General features: G+C 37.5%; 1 protein-coding gene across 1 annotated transcript in view; it reads right to left on the bottom strand.

Moving 5' to 3' along the window:
* Positions 1-18,858, bottom strand: part of LOC124232622 (cullin-4B-like) — a gene marked incomplete at its 3' end in the record, with an annotated part of 41,076 nt that extends 22,218 nt beyond the window's left edge. The window contains 7 exon segments of the mRNA XM_046649572.1: positions 990-1,081; positions 1,181-1,341; positions 2,015-2,082; positions 4,785-4,852; positions 5,280-5,385; positions 14,673-14,787; positions 18,650-18,858. Of these exon segments, the coding sequence (XP_046505528.1) occupies positions 990-1,081; positions 1,181-1,341; positions 2,015-2,082; positions 4,785-4,852; positions 5,280-5,385; positions 14,673-14,787; positions 18,650-18,858 (819 nt within the window).
* Between the last annotated feature and the right edge of the window lie 524 nt (positions 18,859-19,382).

Below are 19,382 nucleotides of genomic sequence, written 5' to 3'. Positions count from 1 at the left end.
GGTTTGAAAATTTAACATAACTGCAACAAAACTGTAAACTGCATGAGGCAAAGGTTGTCAGAAATGGAGAGAGAAACTGATAAAACAACAATAGTAGCCGGTCAATTCAATACTCTATGAATATATGCATATGACTTGTGTGTGTATATATGATATATGCGTGATATATAGGATGAATAATGGATAGAATACCCAGAAAAAAAATCAGCAAGGAAACATAAGACTTGAGCAACACTAAAATTAAGCAGACCTAACCGACACTCAGCTGTTACAGAACAGCCCACCCAACAACAACAGAATGTACACTCTTCTCAAGTGCACAGAGAACATTCCACGGGACAGACCATATCAGGCCACAAAACGAGTCCTTAAATTTTAAAGGGCTGAATTTGTACACAGTGTGTTCTCTGATCACAATGGTGGGAAAATGGGGGAAAAACCCAGCAAGAACTTTGGGAAATTCACAAATATGTGAAAATTAAACAACACATTTCTAAACACTAAAGAAGAAATCACAATGGACTTTTAATATGAATGAAAATGAAGACAGATTATACCAAAATTTAAGGAATGCAGCTAACACAGAACAGAGAGAGAAACTTACTTGTAAACACTGACACTAAAAAAAGAAAGTTCTCAAAACAATAACCTAACTTCCCACCTGAAGTTCCACCTGGAAAAGGGGCAAACTAAACCTAAAGCAAGTGAAGCAGTTAACATTTAGCATGGAATTTAATGAAGCAGAAATGAGAAAAACAAGAGGAAAAAAACACAAATAAATTGGTTCTTTGAAAAGATCAAGAGAATTGACAACCCTTGAGAAAAACTGACCAAGAACAAAAGGAAAGAAATTTAATGTAAGTGTCCGCATGAAATCATATCAAAATGTCTACAGGAAACACAAATAAACATGGTTCTGCACAGGGTATTTAATGATCGGCTCTACAGATCACAAGCAGATTTATAACTGTCAACTGGATTTCAAATACCTCTCTTTTCTGCACTACCTTCCTTCCTTCTGCTGCATAGAACCTGCTTGTTTCTTCTAAGAATCTACTCTCAAAAGATTCTTGGTAAATCTAAGAGGTAATACACAAAAGAGACTCAGTTAAAACTTATCTTTAAGATATCAGATTACAAACAAGTTTCAATTTAATAAAAGTTGACAAACTACTCAGCTGCAAATCAGAAAGCATAGTTAAAAGCCTTTGAATCAAACATTGATCAACCATTTCACCATTTCTTTCATTTTTAATCAAGAGAAGAATTCCAACTATAGTCCTGCTCTGAATATTCTGGTCACAAAGTATATATGATTTAAATAATTCAAGCCCCATGTCCCTTTAATCCAAAACAACGGTCTAATAAATAGTTTTAAAACCCTTTAATTTTAGTTTATTTTCCCCCACAGTTATACTTTTCTATGTATAATGCACACCTGAAAGTCAAAACAAAATACAATTTGACATTAAACTCATTCTATCCACAGTTGGCTAAATTATTCTACTCTGTTTTTTGATAACCTGAAATCAATCTCAACAAAACTTTGGAGTAAATAAAGTACACTGGATGACATATATAGTTTAGTAATTTTAAAAAATGAAGCAATACTTAGAATTATTTTATCGCTTCTAAATTTGCCTTATGTTACGTTACCGAGACTCTGAGCCTTAATCAGCACAATTTAAAATCAACTTAGCAACTTCCTACCCGTTTTATAATAAAGCACGTACGGTATGATTCATTAACCTAGAATGTGTGCTATGATGAGTATTGTTCCTAAAAAAAGAGAACTTATTCATACTTAGGTAAAGTACATATAAACACTTAGAGCTGTGCTACCATGTGCTCAAAGAAAATGTGAAAACATTTTAAAATTTTATGATAGCTATATAGACAAATATAGATTGTCAGAATTATGTATCTTTTTACTACATCTTCTTCCATTTAGGACAGAGAGGAAATCAGAAATTGTGTATAACGATTCGGTTAAAGTAATTACTAGCATCCTTACCAAACAGAAGACAACATCGAATTTTGAAAAGCTCTATCTAGCAACAGAAAAATGCTCCTAATCATCGTCTGTCAGAAATGAAACAAAGATGAAACATTACCTATAAAAGATTTTTGGTTAAATTACTATCTACTTTATAATCAAAAGTTATTCTTAAGTAAAGCACCTTTCCCTCGGCATTTATAGAATTCCTGTCAGTCTGATACAGCAAACATGGGCAGCAATATATTTATTTGTCTTTGAAAAATAATCCTGCAAATTTTTCTTTCAGTTTCTACACTCAGTTCCAAATTCCTCCTTAAATAATAAATATTAGTGGAGATACATTTAGAAAGTTTCTTCACATAAAGATTACTTTTAAAATAAAAATTGATGATATATCAAAATGAGTGCTAGGTATAGTTTGCCTAAAGAATGAATCTTTGAAAAAGCTATGACTCCAAGATTAAGAGACTGAAAATCTAAGAGGGTTAGGGTTGTAGATGGTAAAATAAGAAGAACTAGATAGAAAAATTAACAGCAATCACTACAAATGCCAAGATTATGTAAAACTCTTGGATCCTATTGGTTTTATTTGAAGACACAACAGAGTAATAAGAGACAACTCTTTATTATGGCTATGTTGCTTATGTACAAATTAATTGCAATCTGAGCATATAACAGAACAGGAGTTCTCAAACATTCTCACTCAAGTCTCCTAATTAATACTTTTAAAAATTATTGATGAAACCAAAGAATTCCCATCAAGTGGGTTTTATTCACTGATAGTTACTGTATTTGAAAATTAAACTGAGAAAACTTTAAGTACTGATCCAGGTTATATTAATTTCTTAATAAAATTTAATTAATTTATGGACATAAACATTCTTAATAATTCAAACTTTAAAATAAACAGTAATGTTTGTCAAAGGATACAAACTCTCAGTTATAAGAGGAATAGGTTTCCGAGAGCTAATGCACAGCAAGGTGATGGCAGTTAATAACAATGGATTATATCCCTGGAAGTTGCGACGGGAGTAGATCTTTCCATGTTTTCACCACAAAAAAGAAAGGATAATTTTGTGATGTGAGGGAGGTGTTAGCTAATGCTATTCTGGTAATCCTTTTGCAATATAGAAATGTATCAAATTAGCACACTGTATGTCCTAAACTTATACAATGTTCCGTCTCAACTACATTTCAAAGTTTTTTTAAAGAACTAATAATCTAAAAAAGGAAATAGAGAAATCACAGGTTAAATGCACGTTCTAAGCACTATACAGAAACAGCTGGAGGAAGTCAAAAGCGAGACAAGAGAAACCAGAGCGGAATGGGGAGATGTACGAGCCCAGAGAGCTACAGAGAAGTGATGACCTGCGGACTGCACCTTAGGCATCAGTAAGAATTTTCCAGGTTGTGTTTTCCAACCTGCCGGACTACGTATTGCATGGAGGAATGAACAAAGGTGGCACGCTTGTTCTCTCCTGACACATCATCCTACAAACTGGACCAAAACAGCCACAAACAAGATAACCTAAATATGGTCTCACTGACTTAATTTTGTGGCAAGTTCACCTTCACTCTAAATGACGTAACTAAATTCCAAAGATCTTAAGGTGTCTTTGTGCAGTCTTAACATTGGGCAAACATTGTATTCACTAATATTCTGTTTTTAGAAAATGTGTACTTGTTTGGCTTCTAACTTAAAACATTCGTGGCACCTCTGGCTGGTGCCCCTGGGAACTCTGCCCAGACTATCCAGAGGTGTTATGAGAAGGGGTTGTTATGCTGTCCCAGGAACAGGAGCTCTGTCGAGGAACAGAGCTGTGGGAACTTAAAGGAGATGTGACCGCTGCCGTGGGAACAGTCTTGATTCTCAGCCAAGACTATCACTTTGTCAAAGGAGGCTGAAGCCTGGAAAGCTGTGATTTGGTAGCCATCTATTACAAGGGAGGACACAGCTAACTGGAAATGGGTGAGCCTGGGGCTTAACAACTCTAAGAACAGAGAAATGACTCAACCCAGTGTGAACAACATTTCATTAAAACAAATAATCAGATACACACTTACATATTGTAAGTGATGTTCTGCCCTCCCATTATATTTTAAAAATACAAACTCCTATCACTACTCCAAAGTAAAGGAATAGTTTATCCTCTATTCTAGCTTTAGTCTTTAAGAAACTGAGAAAAATGCTTTCCATTAACGGTGGAGCTGTGAATTGAGAACATTTTTGTCGTATTATTTTTATGATCTATTGCACCAAAATTGAAAAGCAGGCACACTTTGCATCATGTTGTCATATACAATATTCAGAAATACCTTGTGTTGGAATATTTAAAACACCTTACCTACCAAATTTTTATAAATGCCATTGTGACGGCTCCAATTCACTTTCAGTACATTCACTTGTATATTCAAACCTCAGAAGGTAAATTACTAATTTCAGTAACTATTCAATCAGGGTAACTTTCATAACTGCAAAGTAATTTGCAATTCTAAAGAACCCTGACGTATAGATGATCCCTTCTTAAGCTCACATTAATGTGAAATACCACAATGGCCAAAATATAACATTCTTTAAGAAGACAAATGGTTTCAAAATTGTGACAACAAATATATTCAAATTGTATTTTCAAGAACTGAAAACAAATTTCCACCATAAAAGCACTTCCAGATATGTTTTCAAATAAAGTATGAGTGACTTTCATTTTGGATTTTTCCGTATATGGGACCATTTAACACATTCCATAACACGACTTTCAACTAAAATACAATTTTTACACTCTACCATTTGTCTGCCATGGTCTTTCCAGCATTTATCCATTTTCTTTAGAAGACGGTCACCTTCCAGAGAATCCATGAGGTAATGTTAAGAAAAATTTTATGTTCTAAGACTAACATGTATTCTGCAAATGGAAGATACAACTTCTAAAAGACAATATATCTTAAAACTGCCGTATAACAGCCAGAAGTCCAAGGATCACTAGGTCTTAAATTAAACAGGAAGGTGTCAAAAATAAAACTCAATATAGTATCCCATATAGCAAATGAATTATTCCATTCAACTAATTTGACACTGAAACTTTCAAAGAAAAGGATAAATGACTTAAAGAGGGAAAAACAGTTACTTTACACGAATCCCATACCTTTAGCTATCTAAAACGAAAATAAAGCAAACTCTCTCCTCTTTTATCTGCCATACATAGACACGAAAAAACATACATTGTTAAAGATGGACTAAAAGAAAGGAAATGAGTTCAAACCCTCTGGTCTCAAAAAAGATAATCTCTGAATTGATGAATTTGTGTTTTGATGTGATCTTCACAAAGGCACTTCAACTGCTTATATAAGTTTGCAGACAAACTGTGGGAAAAAAGGTTTTCAACTCTCTGAAAAATTAAAAACATACGTACTTACTCAAAAATAAACTGGAAAGTAAAACCATACTTTAAATTACTCTTCTACATTTTTTAATAATAATGATAATGAACTTATTCTTACAAATTAATGAATCAATACAAACATTGTTAGATGATAAGTGACTATATTAAAAGGTAAAAAGCTATTTCAAAATGTGCAATATTTGCAAGCCTAAGAAAATGTACCTAAAATTCTTCCATCCAAAGCCATCTCTACAAACTGATCCTCAAGCAGTAATTCTAAGTATCCAAAGATATTACCACAATTAAAATTACTTTAAGTAAAAGATAATTTCCTTAAGTCATACATAGTTAACCTCATTTTCTGCCTTTCAAAAGAGTTTTGAAGTGTTTACAATTTTATTTGACTATTTTAAAAATAAAAAGAGCCAAAGATGCTGTGTACAATTACAACCATACACAATTTTATTTAAAAATGTAGCTTAACATGCTTATGGTGAGCCCTAAGCCACACCATTTCGTTTATATTAAAGTATGTCCCACTGACCACTGGAGAAATGTCACAAAAATGGCAAAGTAGGGAAAACTTCATCCCTCCAGTAAATGAACAGCTATGCTGGCCACAACTGTCAGAATCAACTTCCTCAGAGCCCTGGAAGCCAGCCAAAAACTTAGAATCAGAGGAACAGTTAATGAACAAAGAGGTTGCTACATTTCCCTAACAGAGCTTTGTGGTGTTAACTTACCCGCTGCCTGTGGTGGCAGCAAACCTGTTGCTGGTGCAGCTTGCTGGTGACAGTGCAGGAAACACAGACCTTGTTCCCAAAGAAGTGGAGGCATGTATATGGACTCTGGGGCTTTTCTTGCGCCTCTTGCCTTGGAATTTCCTCAAGGCAGAGGGAACTACCTGGGGGCCACCTCAAAAACTTTAAAGGCAAACACGCTAGACTTCGCCACCTGGGGCAAGAGATAACTAACAGGACAAGTGGCACACAGACTGAAAATCCCAGAAAGGATCAGAAGCTGGGAAAGATATCCATGAGAAATAAGAGCTCTGTAAAGCTCCTGTGTACACCAGGAAATTAAGACCGCCACACCCAAGCCCAGGGCTGAGCACATTCTCAGAAAAGCCCTGAAGAGACTCTGACTTCAGCTCGGTGGGGCTCACCTTCAGGCTACGCCCAAGCAGAGTGAGCGAAGGCTAAGACAGAGCTGCACCCAGCCTGGCTAACAAAGAATGACTGCCTCAACACCAATCTAGTCTTCAAATGCAAGGGAATGTTTTGGTTTGCTTTGGTTTAAGCCAATCTCAGTAAAATAACCAGCTGACCACTAAGCTAATGGAACAGGTGATGCCCAAGGACCCACACAACAAAGAAACACAGCTTTTACAAAATAGAGTAGAAGAGTGACCAAGTAAGTACACACCAATCACACATAACAAGCATCAGCAGCAAACCCTGGGGAGTAGGAAGAATTAGATCTCTGGAGTTGCCACATTATAATACTCAAAACTTCCAGTTTACAACAAATAATTAAGAGGCATGCAAGAAACAAGAAACAATGGGCCATTCTAGGAATAAAGAAACAAAGAAAACCTGTCCATGAGGAAGCAAAGATATTGGACTTATTGATGAGGATTATTTTAGGCTGGTTAATTTTAAAACTGCAGATGAGAAGCAGGCTCCGAGGACTGGAATTTGCTTGCCCTTTGAGAGACATCTGCATTTGTGAAAGAAGAGAGATGACCTTGTCCCTAGAAACTCTTAATGGGGAAGGCAAGACCTTAAGTTGGTTACTGTCTGGCAATCTCATGTAACTGATTTAGGGTGGTGGCTTCTGTCCTTTACTTAATCAGATTTGATTCTTATCTAAAATTCATGGGCCACTCAAGGGCCAGACCCCACCTGCACTGATACCATTTTAACTTTTTCACATGTTCTTTCCTTTGTCTTGTAAACAGATGGCTCACATACCTATGCCTTAAATTTGGCCTTACTCTCCACCCATGTTTGCAGCAGAAGCGGCCGCAGCAGCACCTCCTCCTGCCCATGGGCCCTGTCCCTACGCAGCAGCCTGACTGCCCACGGGTCCTGTCCCCACGCCGGCAGCAGCAGCTCTGACTGCCCATGGGTCCTGACCCCATGCTATTCCACACTATTCTCTAAATAAAAGAGCACTACTGCCAGATCTTGAGAGTCCAAGAAATCTTTCTTTCAACTCCTTGGCTCACCGACCCCGCATCATTTCCACAATAAATTACATCAACTGTTGAAAATATGCTCAAATCGCTAAAAGAAGCTTCCACAAGAAACCTAAAAGAACTCAGGTGAATGATGTCTCAACAAATGGAGAATGTCAATGAAGAAATGTATGTCACTAAAACAAACAACAATCTAAAGCTGAAAAATATAACGACTAAAAATTCACCACATGTGTTCAACAGTAGAAGTGCACTGGTGGGAGAAGGAATCAGGGAACACCAAGACGGGTCAAGATCACCCAGTGTGTGGACCAGACAGGGAAAAGAACATAGCAAAAATAATAAAGCCCAACCTACAGCAATCAAAACACTATGGTTTGGGAATGAGCACAGATATATAGACCAATGGAGTAAAACAGAGAGGTTAGATATACAAACTTACATAAATGTTCCACTGATATTTGACAAAGGTCACGACCATTCAAGAGGGAAAGAACAATCTCTTAAACAGACGGATGCCCATATACAAACAAAGTTGCACCCTTCCTTATACCATATAGAAAAATCAACTCAAATGGATTAAATAGCTAAATAAAGAGCTAAAGCTGAAATCTCTTGGGAGAAAGCATAAGGCAAATTCTTTGTGCCCTTGGATCTGGTAAGAGATCCTTAAATATACTACCAATAGTAGAAGCAACAAAAGTAAAATTAGTAAAGTGGACTTCAGCAAAAATAAAAGCCTTTGTGCATTAACTGACCCTACCCAGAGAGTGAAAAGACAACCCACAGAGAGACAGAAAATATGTCTGAATCTCATATTTGATAAGATTTTAATATCTAGCATGTATAAGGAAGTTGTATATTTCAGCAACAAAAAGACAAACAATCCAATTTAAATATGGACAAAGTATTTTAAAAAGAATTTTCCAAGAAGACCTAATGACCAACAAGCACAGGAAAGTGTTCAACATGAGAGAAATTAGCCACCATGGAAATGCAAATCTAGACTTCAACGGGATACCACGTCACACCAACCACAGTGGATACAATTTTTTAAAGGGAGAATAACAAGTGGTGGCAAGAATGAGGAAAAACTGGAACCCTCATACACTACTTATGGGATCACAAAACAGTCCACCCTCTGGGGAACGTGGTTTGGCAGGTCCTCAAAAAGGTAAACACAGATTACCACATGACCCATGATTCCACTCCTGGGTTATTACCAAAAGTAACTGAAAACAGAGACTCAAATAATTCTACAACAATGTTCACAGCAGTATCATTCACAAACCAACAGGCACAAAAAACAAGTGTCCATTAACAGATGAATGGACAAACAAAATGTCGTATATCATTCAGCCATTAAAAGGAATGACATTTTAATGCATGCTACACATGCATGAATCTTGAGAACACCATGCTAAACAAAAGAAAACAGACACAAAAGGCAACATGCTGTATGATTCTGTTTATATGAACTATTCAGGACAGGTGCATCCATAAAGACAAAAGGCAGATGAATCCTGAACAAGGGATGGGTGCGGGTGGAACGGGGAGTGGCTGCTTAACAGGTGATGAGTTTCAATTTGGATGACAAAAATCTTTCGGGACTTGACAGAGATGCTGTTTGCCTGACAGTATGAATTGTACCTTAAATTTTAAATGGCCAATTTTATGTTACATGAATAACTTCACCTTAATGAAAATTAAATGGAGACAGAACTTACTTAAACATTTCTCAAAAAAATATACACAAATGTCTCAACTAGGCCATGTAAACACACTCTGAAGGAGATCTGGCCTAAGAACATGAATGTGCTTGCCTACAGGACATTTCATGGAGCTGACTTGCGGCTGAGCTTGCTTGCAAACAGGATGTTCTGCCCAGTCCTCTTATGGCCCTTCCAGGGAGAACACTGCCTGCAAACAGGAGTTTTCTCAGATCCTGGAATTCAGCCTAGGGATAAAAAGCAAGCGCAGCAGTGTAAGCACGTGAGCGCACTTGCTTAGAAGCATGTATGCTGAGTCACTGCCTTTGGCTAGTTGCCGGCTTTGTCTAGGGGGAAATAAAAATAAACAGCCCGTGGAAGGTGGGGCTTTTTTTCTCCACTATCGACACCGGTGTCTGTCTCCTTCTTTTGGGCCCCAGCTTTCTTCATTTCTTCAGCAACAACACTCATCATTAGTGATTTTGGAAACGCAAATTGAAACCTCAGTAAGGTATAATCAAAACACTAAAAGTAACAAGCGTGGGCATGGGTGTGTAGAAACTAGAATCCTCACCCACTGTGGCAATGCCAAACGGTGCAGCCCCCGAGGAAAACAATGTGGCAGCTCCTCAAGAAGCTAAACAGGAGATTAACACAAGATCCCTGGATTCCCTTCTAAGGGATATACTCAAAAGACTTGAAAACAGTGGCTCAAACCAGTACATGTTCACTCATATTCACGGCAGCACTATTCACAATAATCAAAAGGTGGAAACAACCATATGTCTATCAAGGGATGAATGGACAAAGGAATGTGTAGATCCATATAACACAGTATTATCCAGCTATGAAAAAGCATCAGGTGCAAATATATGCTATGCCACAGACAGATCTTAAACAAGCTAACTGAAAGAACACCGCCACGAGAGGCAATATATTTTATAATTCCATTTACTATGAAATATCCACATTCAGCAAATCCTTAAAGATGAAAACCCTATTGGCCTTGGCCTGGGGCTCGGGAAGCAGTAACGGGAAGTAACTTTTCATGGGTAAATGATTTCCATTAGAGTGACAAAAATGGAACTTGATAGAGACAGTGGTTGTATTGTACAACACCATACATGTACTACATGCCACTTAATTGCTCAGCTTAAAAGAGTTAAGTTGATGTCATATAAACTTCACTTCAAAAATCACTTTTAGGAAAAGTGAAAAGACAACCCAGAGAATGGGAGAAAATATTTTGAATCATACGTATTCAAAGTCTAGTGTCCAGGGCTCAGCCCCATGGCCAACTGGTTCCAGTACCACACTCTTCAGTGGCCCAGAGCTCATGGGTTCGGATCCCGGGTGTAGACCTACTCCACACACCAGCCACGCTGCGGAGGTGTCCCACATACAAAAAAGGTGGAGGATGGTAGGCACAGGTGTTGCCTCAAGGCTTATCTTCCTCAAGCAAAATAGGAAGAGGACTGGAAACAGGTGCTAGTTCAGGGCAACTGCCTCAGAAAAACAACAACAACAACAAACAGTGTAATGTCCAGAAGATACAAAGAACACACAAAATTTAACAAGAAGACAAGCAACCCAATTATTGATGGGGAAAGAATCTGAATAAACATTTTTAAAGGAGATATACAAAAGGCCAACAAGCTCATGAAATGATCTTTGCATCATTAGTTCTTCAGGAAACACAAGCACAGTCACATTGAGAACAACTTCATATCCACTAGGGTGTCTAGAATCCAAAAAACGGAAACTACAAAGCGTTGGCAAGGATGTGGAGCAACTGGATCCTCATACCCTGCCCAGTACACAGTGTATGAGAACGTAATAGGCTGTGGCCACTGTGGAAAACAATCAGACAGGTCTTCAAAAAGTTACATATGGAATTACCATATAGCTCACCACTTCCACTCCTCAGTAATGAAACCAAAATAACTGCAAGCAGGTGTTCAAGCAGAAACTTAAATACAAATGCTCAGAGCAAGATCATTCACAACGGCCAACATACCTAAATTTCCATCAACTGACAAATGTGTAAATAAAACGTGGTAGTTTACACAATGAACTACTATATACCCATAAAAAGGAATGATGTACTGAAACATGCTACAATAGGAATGTACTCTGAATACAAAACGGAAAGTGAAAAGGCAGGCATAAAAAGGTCACGTATTCTATGATTACATTTATATGAAATATCGACATTAGTAAACCCAGAGAAACAGAAGGCATAGTAGGAAGAGTCAGGGGCAGGGGTCAAAAAGGGAATGGAGCCTGACTGCTTAATGCGTGTGGGGTTTCCTCCTGGGGTGATGAAAAAAGTCCTTCAACTAGATAGTGTTAGCGGTGGCACAACACTGTGACTGTACTTAAAGTCGGTGAAAGGTAAACTTAAATGGCCATATTTTATGTGATGAGTATTTCACTATGAGAAAAATAACAAAGACCAGACAAAGTATATGCTTTAAAGTCTTTACATTCGAGGGAGTATGTAAAAATGCTTAACTGTACAACAAGGTAAAACTGCAACCTCTTACTTAGAACAGAATATACACAGATATTTCCAAGAGAATAATTTTCTGAGTGCATCTACAATCACAAGCATATGACTGTGAAGCTATTTCACTTATAAGCAGAAGGAGAAGCTAGACGAGGAGAAAGAAGAGTGACCAGTTTTAACTTAGCAAGCGCGAACTACAAATCAGAGACTGTTCCAAATGATGTGCGTGAGCCATTCACCATTTTACCCTTACCAAATTACACCGTAGCACAGTACTATACATTTCTTAGGAGTATTTTAGAGATGAGAAAACTGAGCCTCAGAAAGGAGCACCACTTCCAAATGCTTTCACAAGGCCTGCCAAGTGATTTCATCAGACAGTTGATAAGGGACAGGCTCTAAGATCTATATATGTCAATATATCAGCAGCGACTTCCAGAAAAATGCAGAGTGGAGTGAGCATTCATCCAGAAGAACTCAGGGTCAGCACTTCAAATTGCACCTTAAGGAGAACAAAGAAGAAGTGATCAAGGTAGCAAGTATGTGAAAACCATCCAATTTGAAAAAGAAAATGAGCATGAAGAAGAGAAGAGAAACTAACCATAAAGCGATGCAAGTGGCTTATGATTTGTAGACTCCAAATAACACAAAAGATAAATATAGGATGATAAAAAAGCAGCAAACGCGATAGTAACTGCATTATTATGAAAGAGTAAATCAGATTAATGGCATCAGTCCTGAACAGCATCTCTCAAGTTTTAACGTATTGAATTGAGAAACGTGCCTGAGCTCTGGCACAACCACACAGAGGAAAAGATAAGTATGTTACACACAGATTACAAAACAAACAAATTAAAGGCCTATCAGGCTATGCAACAACTTAATTATCTTCTAAATATCTATTTATGAAATTAATTACAAGGTCCTGAATAGCTTTGAAACCCATTTGTGACGCAATATACTCCTCTCCAATTTTAACAAACAGCCATTCTAGATTCTTGCCAGAATAAAAAATAATTTACACAAGACCCTGCTAAAGTGAGTTAAAACAACTTGAATGGGAATACACACACAAAAGTATATAGCGTACAAAGCATAAGTGTAGCCAAATAAATCTTAAATACAAATACATGAAAAAAAATCTGAAGGATAGCACGATTGTCATCCGTGACAGATTCTATGACTGCAATGCATGATTATAAAACAGATTTAAAAGATCCAAAACAAAAGAATAAACATAGTTAAAATGTCCATTCTACCTAAAGCAATCTACAGATTCAATGCCATCCCAAGCAGAATCCCAATGACATTCTTTACAGAATTAGAACAAAGAATCCTAAAATTCATATGGGACAACAAAAGACCCCGGATTTCTAAAGCAATCCTCTGAAAAAAAGAGCAAAACGGGAGGCATCAAAATCCCTGACTTCAAAACATACTACAAAGCTACAGTAATCAAAAGAGCATGGTACTGGTACAAAAACAAATGCGCAGATCAATGGAATTGAAAGCCCAGAATTAAAAGCCCAGAAATAAAACCACACATCTATGGACAGCTAATCTTCGACAAAGGAGCTGAGGGCATACAATGGAGAAAAGAAAGTCTTTTCAACAAATGGTGCTGGGAAAACTGGAAAGCCACATGTAAAAGAATGAAAATTTACCATTCTCTTTCACCATTCACCAAAATAAACTCAAAATGGATCAAAGACCTAAAGATGAGACCTGAAAACATAAGGCTTCTAGAAGAAAACATAGGCAGTATACTCTTTGACATCAGCATTAAAAGGATCTTTTCGGGCACCATGCCTTCTCACAGAAGGGAAACAATAGAAAGAATAAACAAATGGAACTTCATCAAACTAAAGAGCTTCTTCAAGGCAAATGAAAACAGGATTGAAACAAAAAAAAAACCCACTAACTTGGAAAAAATATTTGCAAGTCATTTATCTGACAAAGGCTTAATATCCATAATATAGAAAGAACTCTCACAACTCAACAACAAAAAATCAAACAACCCAATCAAAAAATGGGCTGGAGACATGAACAGACATTTCTCCAAAGAAGATATACCGATGGCCAATAGGCACATGAAAAGATGCTCATCATCGCTGATCATCAGGGAAATGCAAATCAAAACTACACTAAGATATCACCTTACACCATTAGAATGACAAAAATATCTAAAACTAATAGTAATAAATGTTGGAGAGGTTGTGGAGAAAAAGCAACCCTCATACACTGCTGGTGGGAATGCAAACTGGTGCAGCCACTATGGATAACAGTATGGAGATTCCTCGAAATATTAAAAACAGAACTACCATACGATCCAGCCATCCCACTACTGGGTATTTATCCAAAGAGCTTGAAGTCAGCAATCCCAAATGTCCTATGTACCCCAATGTTCACTGCAGCATTATTTACAATAGCCAAGACACGGAAGCAATCTAAGTGCCCATCAACAGATGACTGGATAAAGACGATGTGGTACATACATACTATGGAATACTACTCAGCTGCAAAACAGAACAAAATCATTCCATTTGCAATAACATGGATGGACCTTGAGGGAATTATGTTAAGTGAAATAAGCCAGTGAGAGAAGGATAATCTGTGTATGACTCCACTCATATGAGGAATTTAAAAATGTGGACTAAGAACTGTTTAGTGTATACCAGGGGAAAGGTAGGGTGGGGGGTGGGCACAAAGGGTGAAGTGGTGCACCTACAACAAGAATGACAAACATTAATGTACAACTGAAGTTTCACAAGATTGTAACCTATCATTAACTCAATTAAAAAAAAGACTACAATTAATTACATAAATCCTGACTCCATTATGAATAATGAATATTTCTATCCAAAATAACACACACCTGATAGAGTTCTTCCAAGCTGCATGTAAAAGAGATATTGTTCTGGATAGCTTGTATAGCTTCTTCTAATTTTTGCCATGTTTCTTCACTGTAGTTTTCCAGCATCAGGGGTTTAGCGAACAAGTAAACAAAACATCATGCAGCAAATGTTTTTGGAGACAATGTCAAAAGACTACACACATCACCCCATAGATCTTTGATCAAGTGATTTTAAACCAAATATCAAGACCACTCAGTAGCGAAAGAATCTCTCTTCCACAAATGGTGATGGGAAAACAAGATAGCCACACAGAGGACAATGAGGATGAACCAGAAACTCATATCATATTCAAAAAATAATTCAAAATGGATGAAAGACCTGAGTGGATAGAACTCCTACATCTAAGAGCAAAACTTACATAACTCTTAGCAGAAAACACAGGGGCAAATCTTCATGACTTTGGATCTGGCAAGAGATGGGTACATATGACACCAAAGTACAAACAACAAAAGAAAACTTAACCGGCCTCATTAATGTGAAATTAAAAACTTCCTGGCCCGGCCCCATGGCACAGGTGTTAAGTTTGTGTGCTCCAGTTTGGTGGCCTGGGGCTCCCAGTTTGGATCCTGGGCACGGACCTATGCACCACTCATCAAGCCATGCTCTGGTGGCATCCCACGCAGATGAACCAGAGTGACTTACAATTAGGATATGCAGTTATGTACTGGGACTCTGGGGAGACGAAAAAGAAAGAGCAAGATTGGCAATGGATGTTAGCTGAGGGCCAATCTTCCTCGTCAGAAAGCTAAAAAAAAAAAAAAAACCTTCTATGCATCAAGGACATGATGAAGAGAGCAAAACGACAACACTCATGACAGGAGAAAATACCTGTTAATCATATAACCAAGAACCATCTAGTATCTAGCATTAAGACCTCTTACAACTAAACCCCGAAAAGAGTAACCCAGGTAAAACCTAGGGAAAGAGGATTTGAAGATAAATTTTCCAAGAAGATACAACATGCGGCCAAGTAGTTCAAGAAAATATAACCAGTCAAGAGGGAAAAATAAGTCAAAACCATGACATACCACTTGGCACCATTAGGAAGGATACATGTTCTTGAGGGAATCTGGAGACTGGAAGCCTTGCACACTGCTGGTGGGAATGTAAAATGGGGTGGCCAGTGTGGAAAGTTTGGTGGCTCTTCCATTAATCAAAACCCATATGACCCCACAATTCCCGTCTTGGCATACACCCTAAAGAACTGAAAACAGCTATTCATGCAAAATCTTGTCCATGAACAGCCATAGCAGCATGTATGCCCACACAACGGAATTTTACTCAAGCCATAGAAATGAATGAAGCACTCATACATGCTACAGCTGGGACAAACTTCAAAAGCAGTATGCTAAGCTAAAGAAGCCAGACACAAAGGGTCACTTATTGAATGATTTCATTCATATGAAATTCCCAGGACAGGCAAAAATCCAGAGAGAGAAAGCAGCTGGGGACTGCACAGTGAGGGACAGGATGGGAGTGGAGGGAGAAGGGAATGGACAGAGAAACAGAGATTGCTTATGGGCACGGGGTTTCATTTTGAGGTGATTAAAATTTCTTGGCACCAGACTGGAGCGGTGGTTGCACAGCTCTGTCATGTACTAAGTGTACAGCTGTACACTTTACAATGGTTAATGTCTCATGTTATGTCATGTGAATTTAACCACAGAAAAAGCATAAGCACAACATTACTAAAAGACAGTCTCCACAAAAATCAAGACACTGTCACATGTAATTACTAACCAAAAGTAATCTTTAAATTAGATGATAAGGTTATACTTAAGAAGCTGGCAGGGCATACCAAAGTAAAACTAAAATAAGGAAAGAAAGGATAACACAAATTGAACCACAAATTAATTGAGTCAGAAAACAAACAAAATCCAAGATTTGCTGCCTTTAGAAGACGGAAACTATATATACACATAAGTATATGCTATATTATGTGTGTATATCTATGTATTAGTATGTGTGTATATAAATATGAATAGCATGTATCATATATATACAGATACATATACTAATATAGGTAGATAATCATATACTAATAATATATGTTCATGCATGCATAATACACATAGTTACATAATTATAATCCTATGTATGATGAATATAACTAATTACGTATTACACGTATATATATTCATACAAATTGAGCCACTCTAGGGCAAAACTTCAACGAGAAATATGCTTCTTTAAGAAAAATTTGGTATTTTCATTTTGAAACTCCTCAATAGGTACATTTGTTAGGCCAAGGATGATAAGTTCAAAATTGGATTCCATTTTTTTCTCCATAGCGTATTCACTCCCTCATTCTCTAGAAACTTACTTTTATCCAAGGTGGCAAACATTCCTCCTTTTATCTAGAACTTCTCTTACAATACAATTTTTACCCTGAGAAAATGACTTATCTTAAAAGCCTGAGAAACATTATTACTGAATAATGACATGGAAAAGGGAATGTGAAAGGCTCTTTAAAAAAAATCTATGATTTGATATAAAAAAGTCAGTGAATAAGACTAAAAGTCAGGTATCTGATTACGATGGTCAACAGAACCCCGTCCATGTTCCATCCCCACTGCCACTGAATAATTTCTGAATTTGTTTTTACAGTAAGTTTTTAACATCTGAAACGGAATGCCCAATTTCATTTATATCGTTCATACGGAGTACGAAATTAGCCCAAATCATTTAAATAATTATAAGTGATATATAACACATCTCAGCCTTGAATATGAAAATATAGATCAAATCAAATAATAACATTAAGCAAAACACTAAGAAAATAAACACACACCAGGCATTCCATTTCCTCAAATTGATCCCATAAATATTGAAATTTACCAAAGGGAATATTGGAAAATTCAGTTTCATTATATGCAGTAATGCATGATTATTACATGAAATCGAGAAACTCATGTTCTTTGCAACATCACTCGGCTCCTATAGTAAGATTGCTTTTTCACATTTTGGCAATCCAGGGTCCAGCTTCGGCACAATAAATTCAGCATGCACTAGGTTCTGCACCAAGGACAAAGGAAGAAAACAGAACACCAAGGGACAAAATGTAAAGAACACTGATTTTTGGAAAGTTTTAGGACGATCTGGGGTGTTGTGATTCAGATATTTTTGTAATACCTGATATTTAACTCACAACGAAGAACGGCACTGCATAGGCAGAAAATTATTCAATACAGACGTTTTTAAACAAATAATGTCAACTAAAATGAGAGAAGCTCAATTGCCTCCTGACAATTAAACAGAGCAATCAAGGTTGGGTTATGCCTTTAAACTGTAGGCCAAGAACAAGAAATCAGACACAATACGAAGGACATTCGTTTTTAAAACGCCACAATACCCACACAAACAGTTTCTTTTTTAAACAAAAAAAATCTGTTGAATAGTTCTGTTGAGTTCTTTTCTTTAATGACAAAAACATTTCCTTGGAATTTTCTGAAACGCATTTATTCTTACCCAGGAACGTTTTACCTTGATTCACTGTGTTCCTCGGGTGTGTGATTTTCTCACTACACGCTGCATACATTCTCGAAACTTTAAACTGTTGCCTTTTGACTACCAGGGGAAGACTACTTCTCCATAACATTAGAGACCCATTCACAAAGGAGACGGAAGACAGAATGTAATCTGTGAAGACATGCCAATCTAGAACGGTCTTTCAAAATCTAAGGGAGCTCTTTATTTTTTAGACAGAAACCAAAATCTGAGGCATGAAGTAATTTTTCAAAGGCCACGAGTTACTCTATGCTTATAACATGGCCAGGACCCAGAGCTCGAGGGTCCGACACCAATGATGATCCTAACACTTCTAAAATTTAACTGGGCCTCCAAATATTAACTGTGCCTCTCCGAATTTAAAATGAAAAAGTGGCAATAGGCCATGAGGAGCCGAAACTGAAATCTTTAAAACACGGTCACTGTATTACCATTAAAGTTTTTGATTACCAGCTTCTTGACACAGCCCGTGCCAGGCCAGACACTAGCTAAACTGGACAGAGTCAGGGGGGCTTTAGTCAAGCCATCTTTGGGGTGGTCTGCAGCCACCGAGCAAATTATCAAGTTCCCGTTTTTGAACTGTTCTTGTTCCTGAGAGGCAGCAGCAGGTGTAGAAGATGAGGGGTGTTCTTCAGCCATTTTCACATGAAGTCCAAGAAAATCCAGCAGCTACTTGTGTCTCCTGGAAGATTTAAGAAGTCTGGATAAAGGGGAGGAGGACAAGGAGCCGAAAGAGACCAGCAAGAAAAGCAGTCAATGCCGCTGTCCACGCCTGCTGCTGTATTCTAATGTGTTCTTCCTTTAACAGTACTAGGAAGTGAGTGAAAACAAAGAGACGAGCTAACAGAAACCTCAGCAAGGAGATCTAATCTCCAGAGCAATGCCCAAAACAACTGTGGCGGTTGGTGAGAAGATCAGGAGGGTGAAATATTTTGAAAACATCAACACCTGAATGAACAAAAAGATGAATAAGCCTCGAAACAAAAGGGGGAAATAGGCAAGAGCAAAGGAAAAAGGAAAGGAAGGCTGAAACAAGTAGTGAGCATCGGTGACAGCATGGTGGAAAAAGCCAAAACGATCCTGAAAGGGTTTTCAACCTTACAGTGGTGTGGAGAGGGCAAATATGGGACTGAAACACTGGACAGCAGACACCAGAAAACAAG

This window comes from Equus quagga, unplaced genomic scaffold, assembly GCF_021613505.1.
Source record: "Equus quagga isolate Etosha38 unplaced genomic scaffold, UCLA_HA_Equagga_1.0 HiC_scaffold_86_RagTag, whole genome shotgun sequence".
Taxonomy (NCBI): domain Eukaryota; kingdom Metazoa; phylum Chordata; class Mammalia; order Perissodactyla; family Equidae; genus Equus; species Equus quagga.
This window is presented reverse-complemented; position numbering and strand designations above follow the sequence as displayed.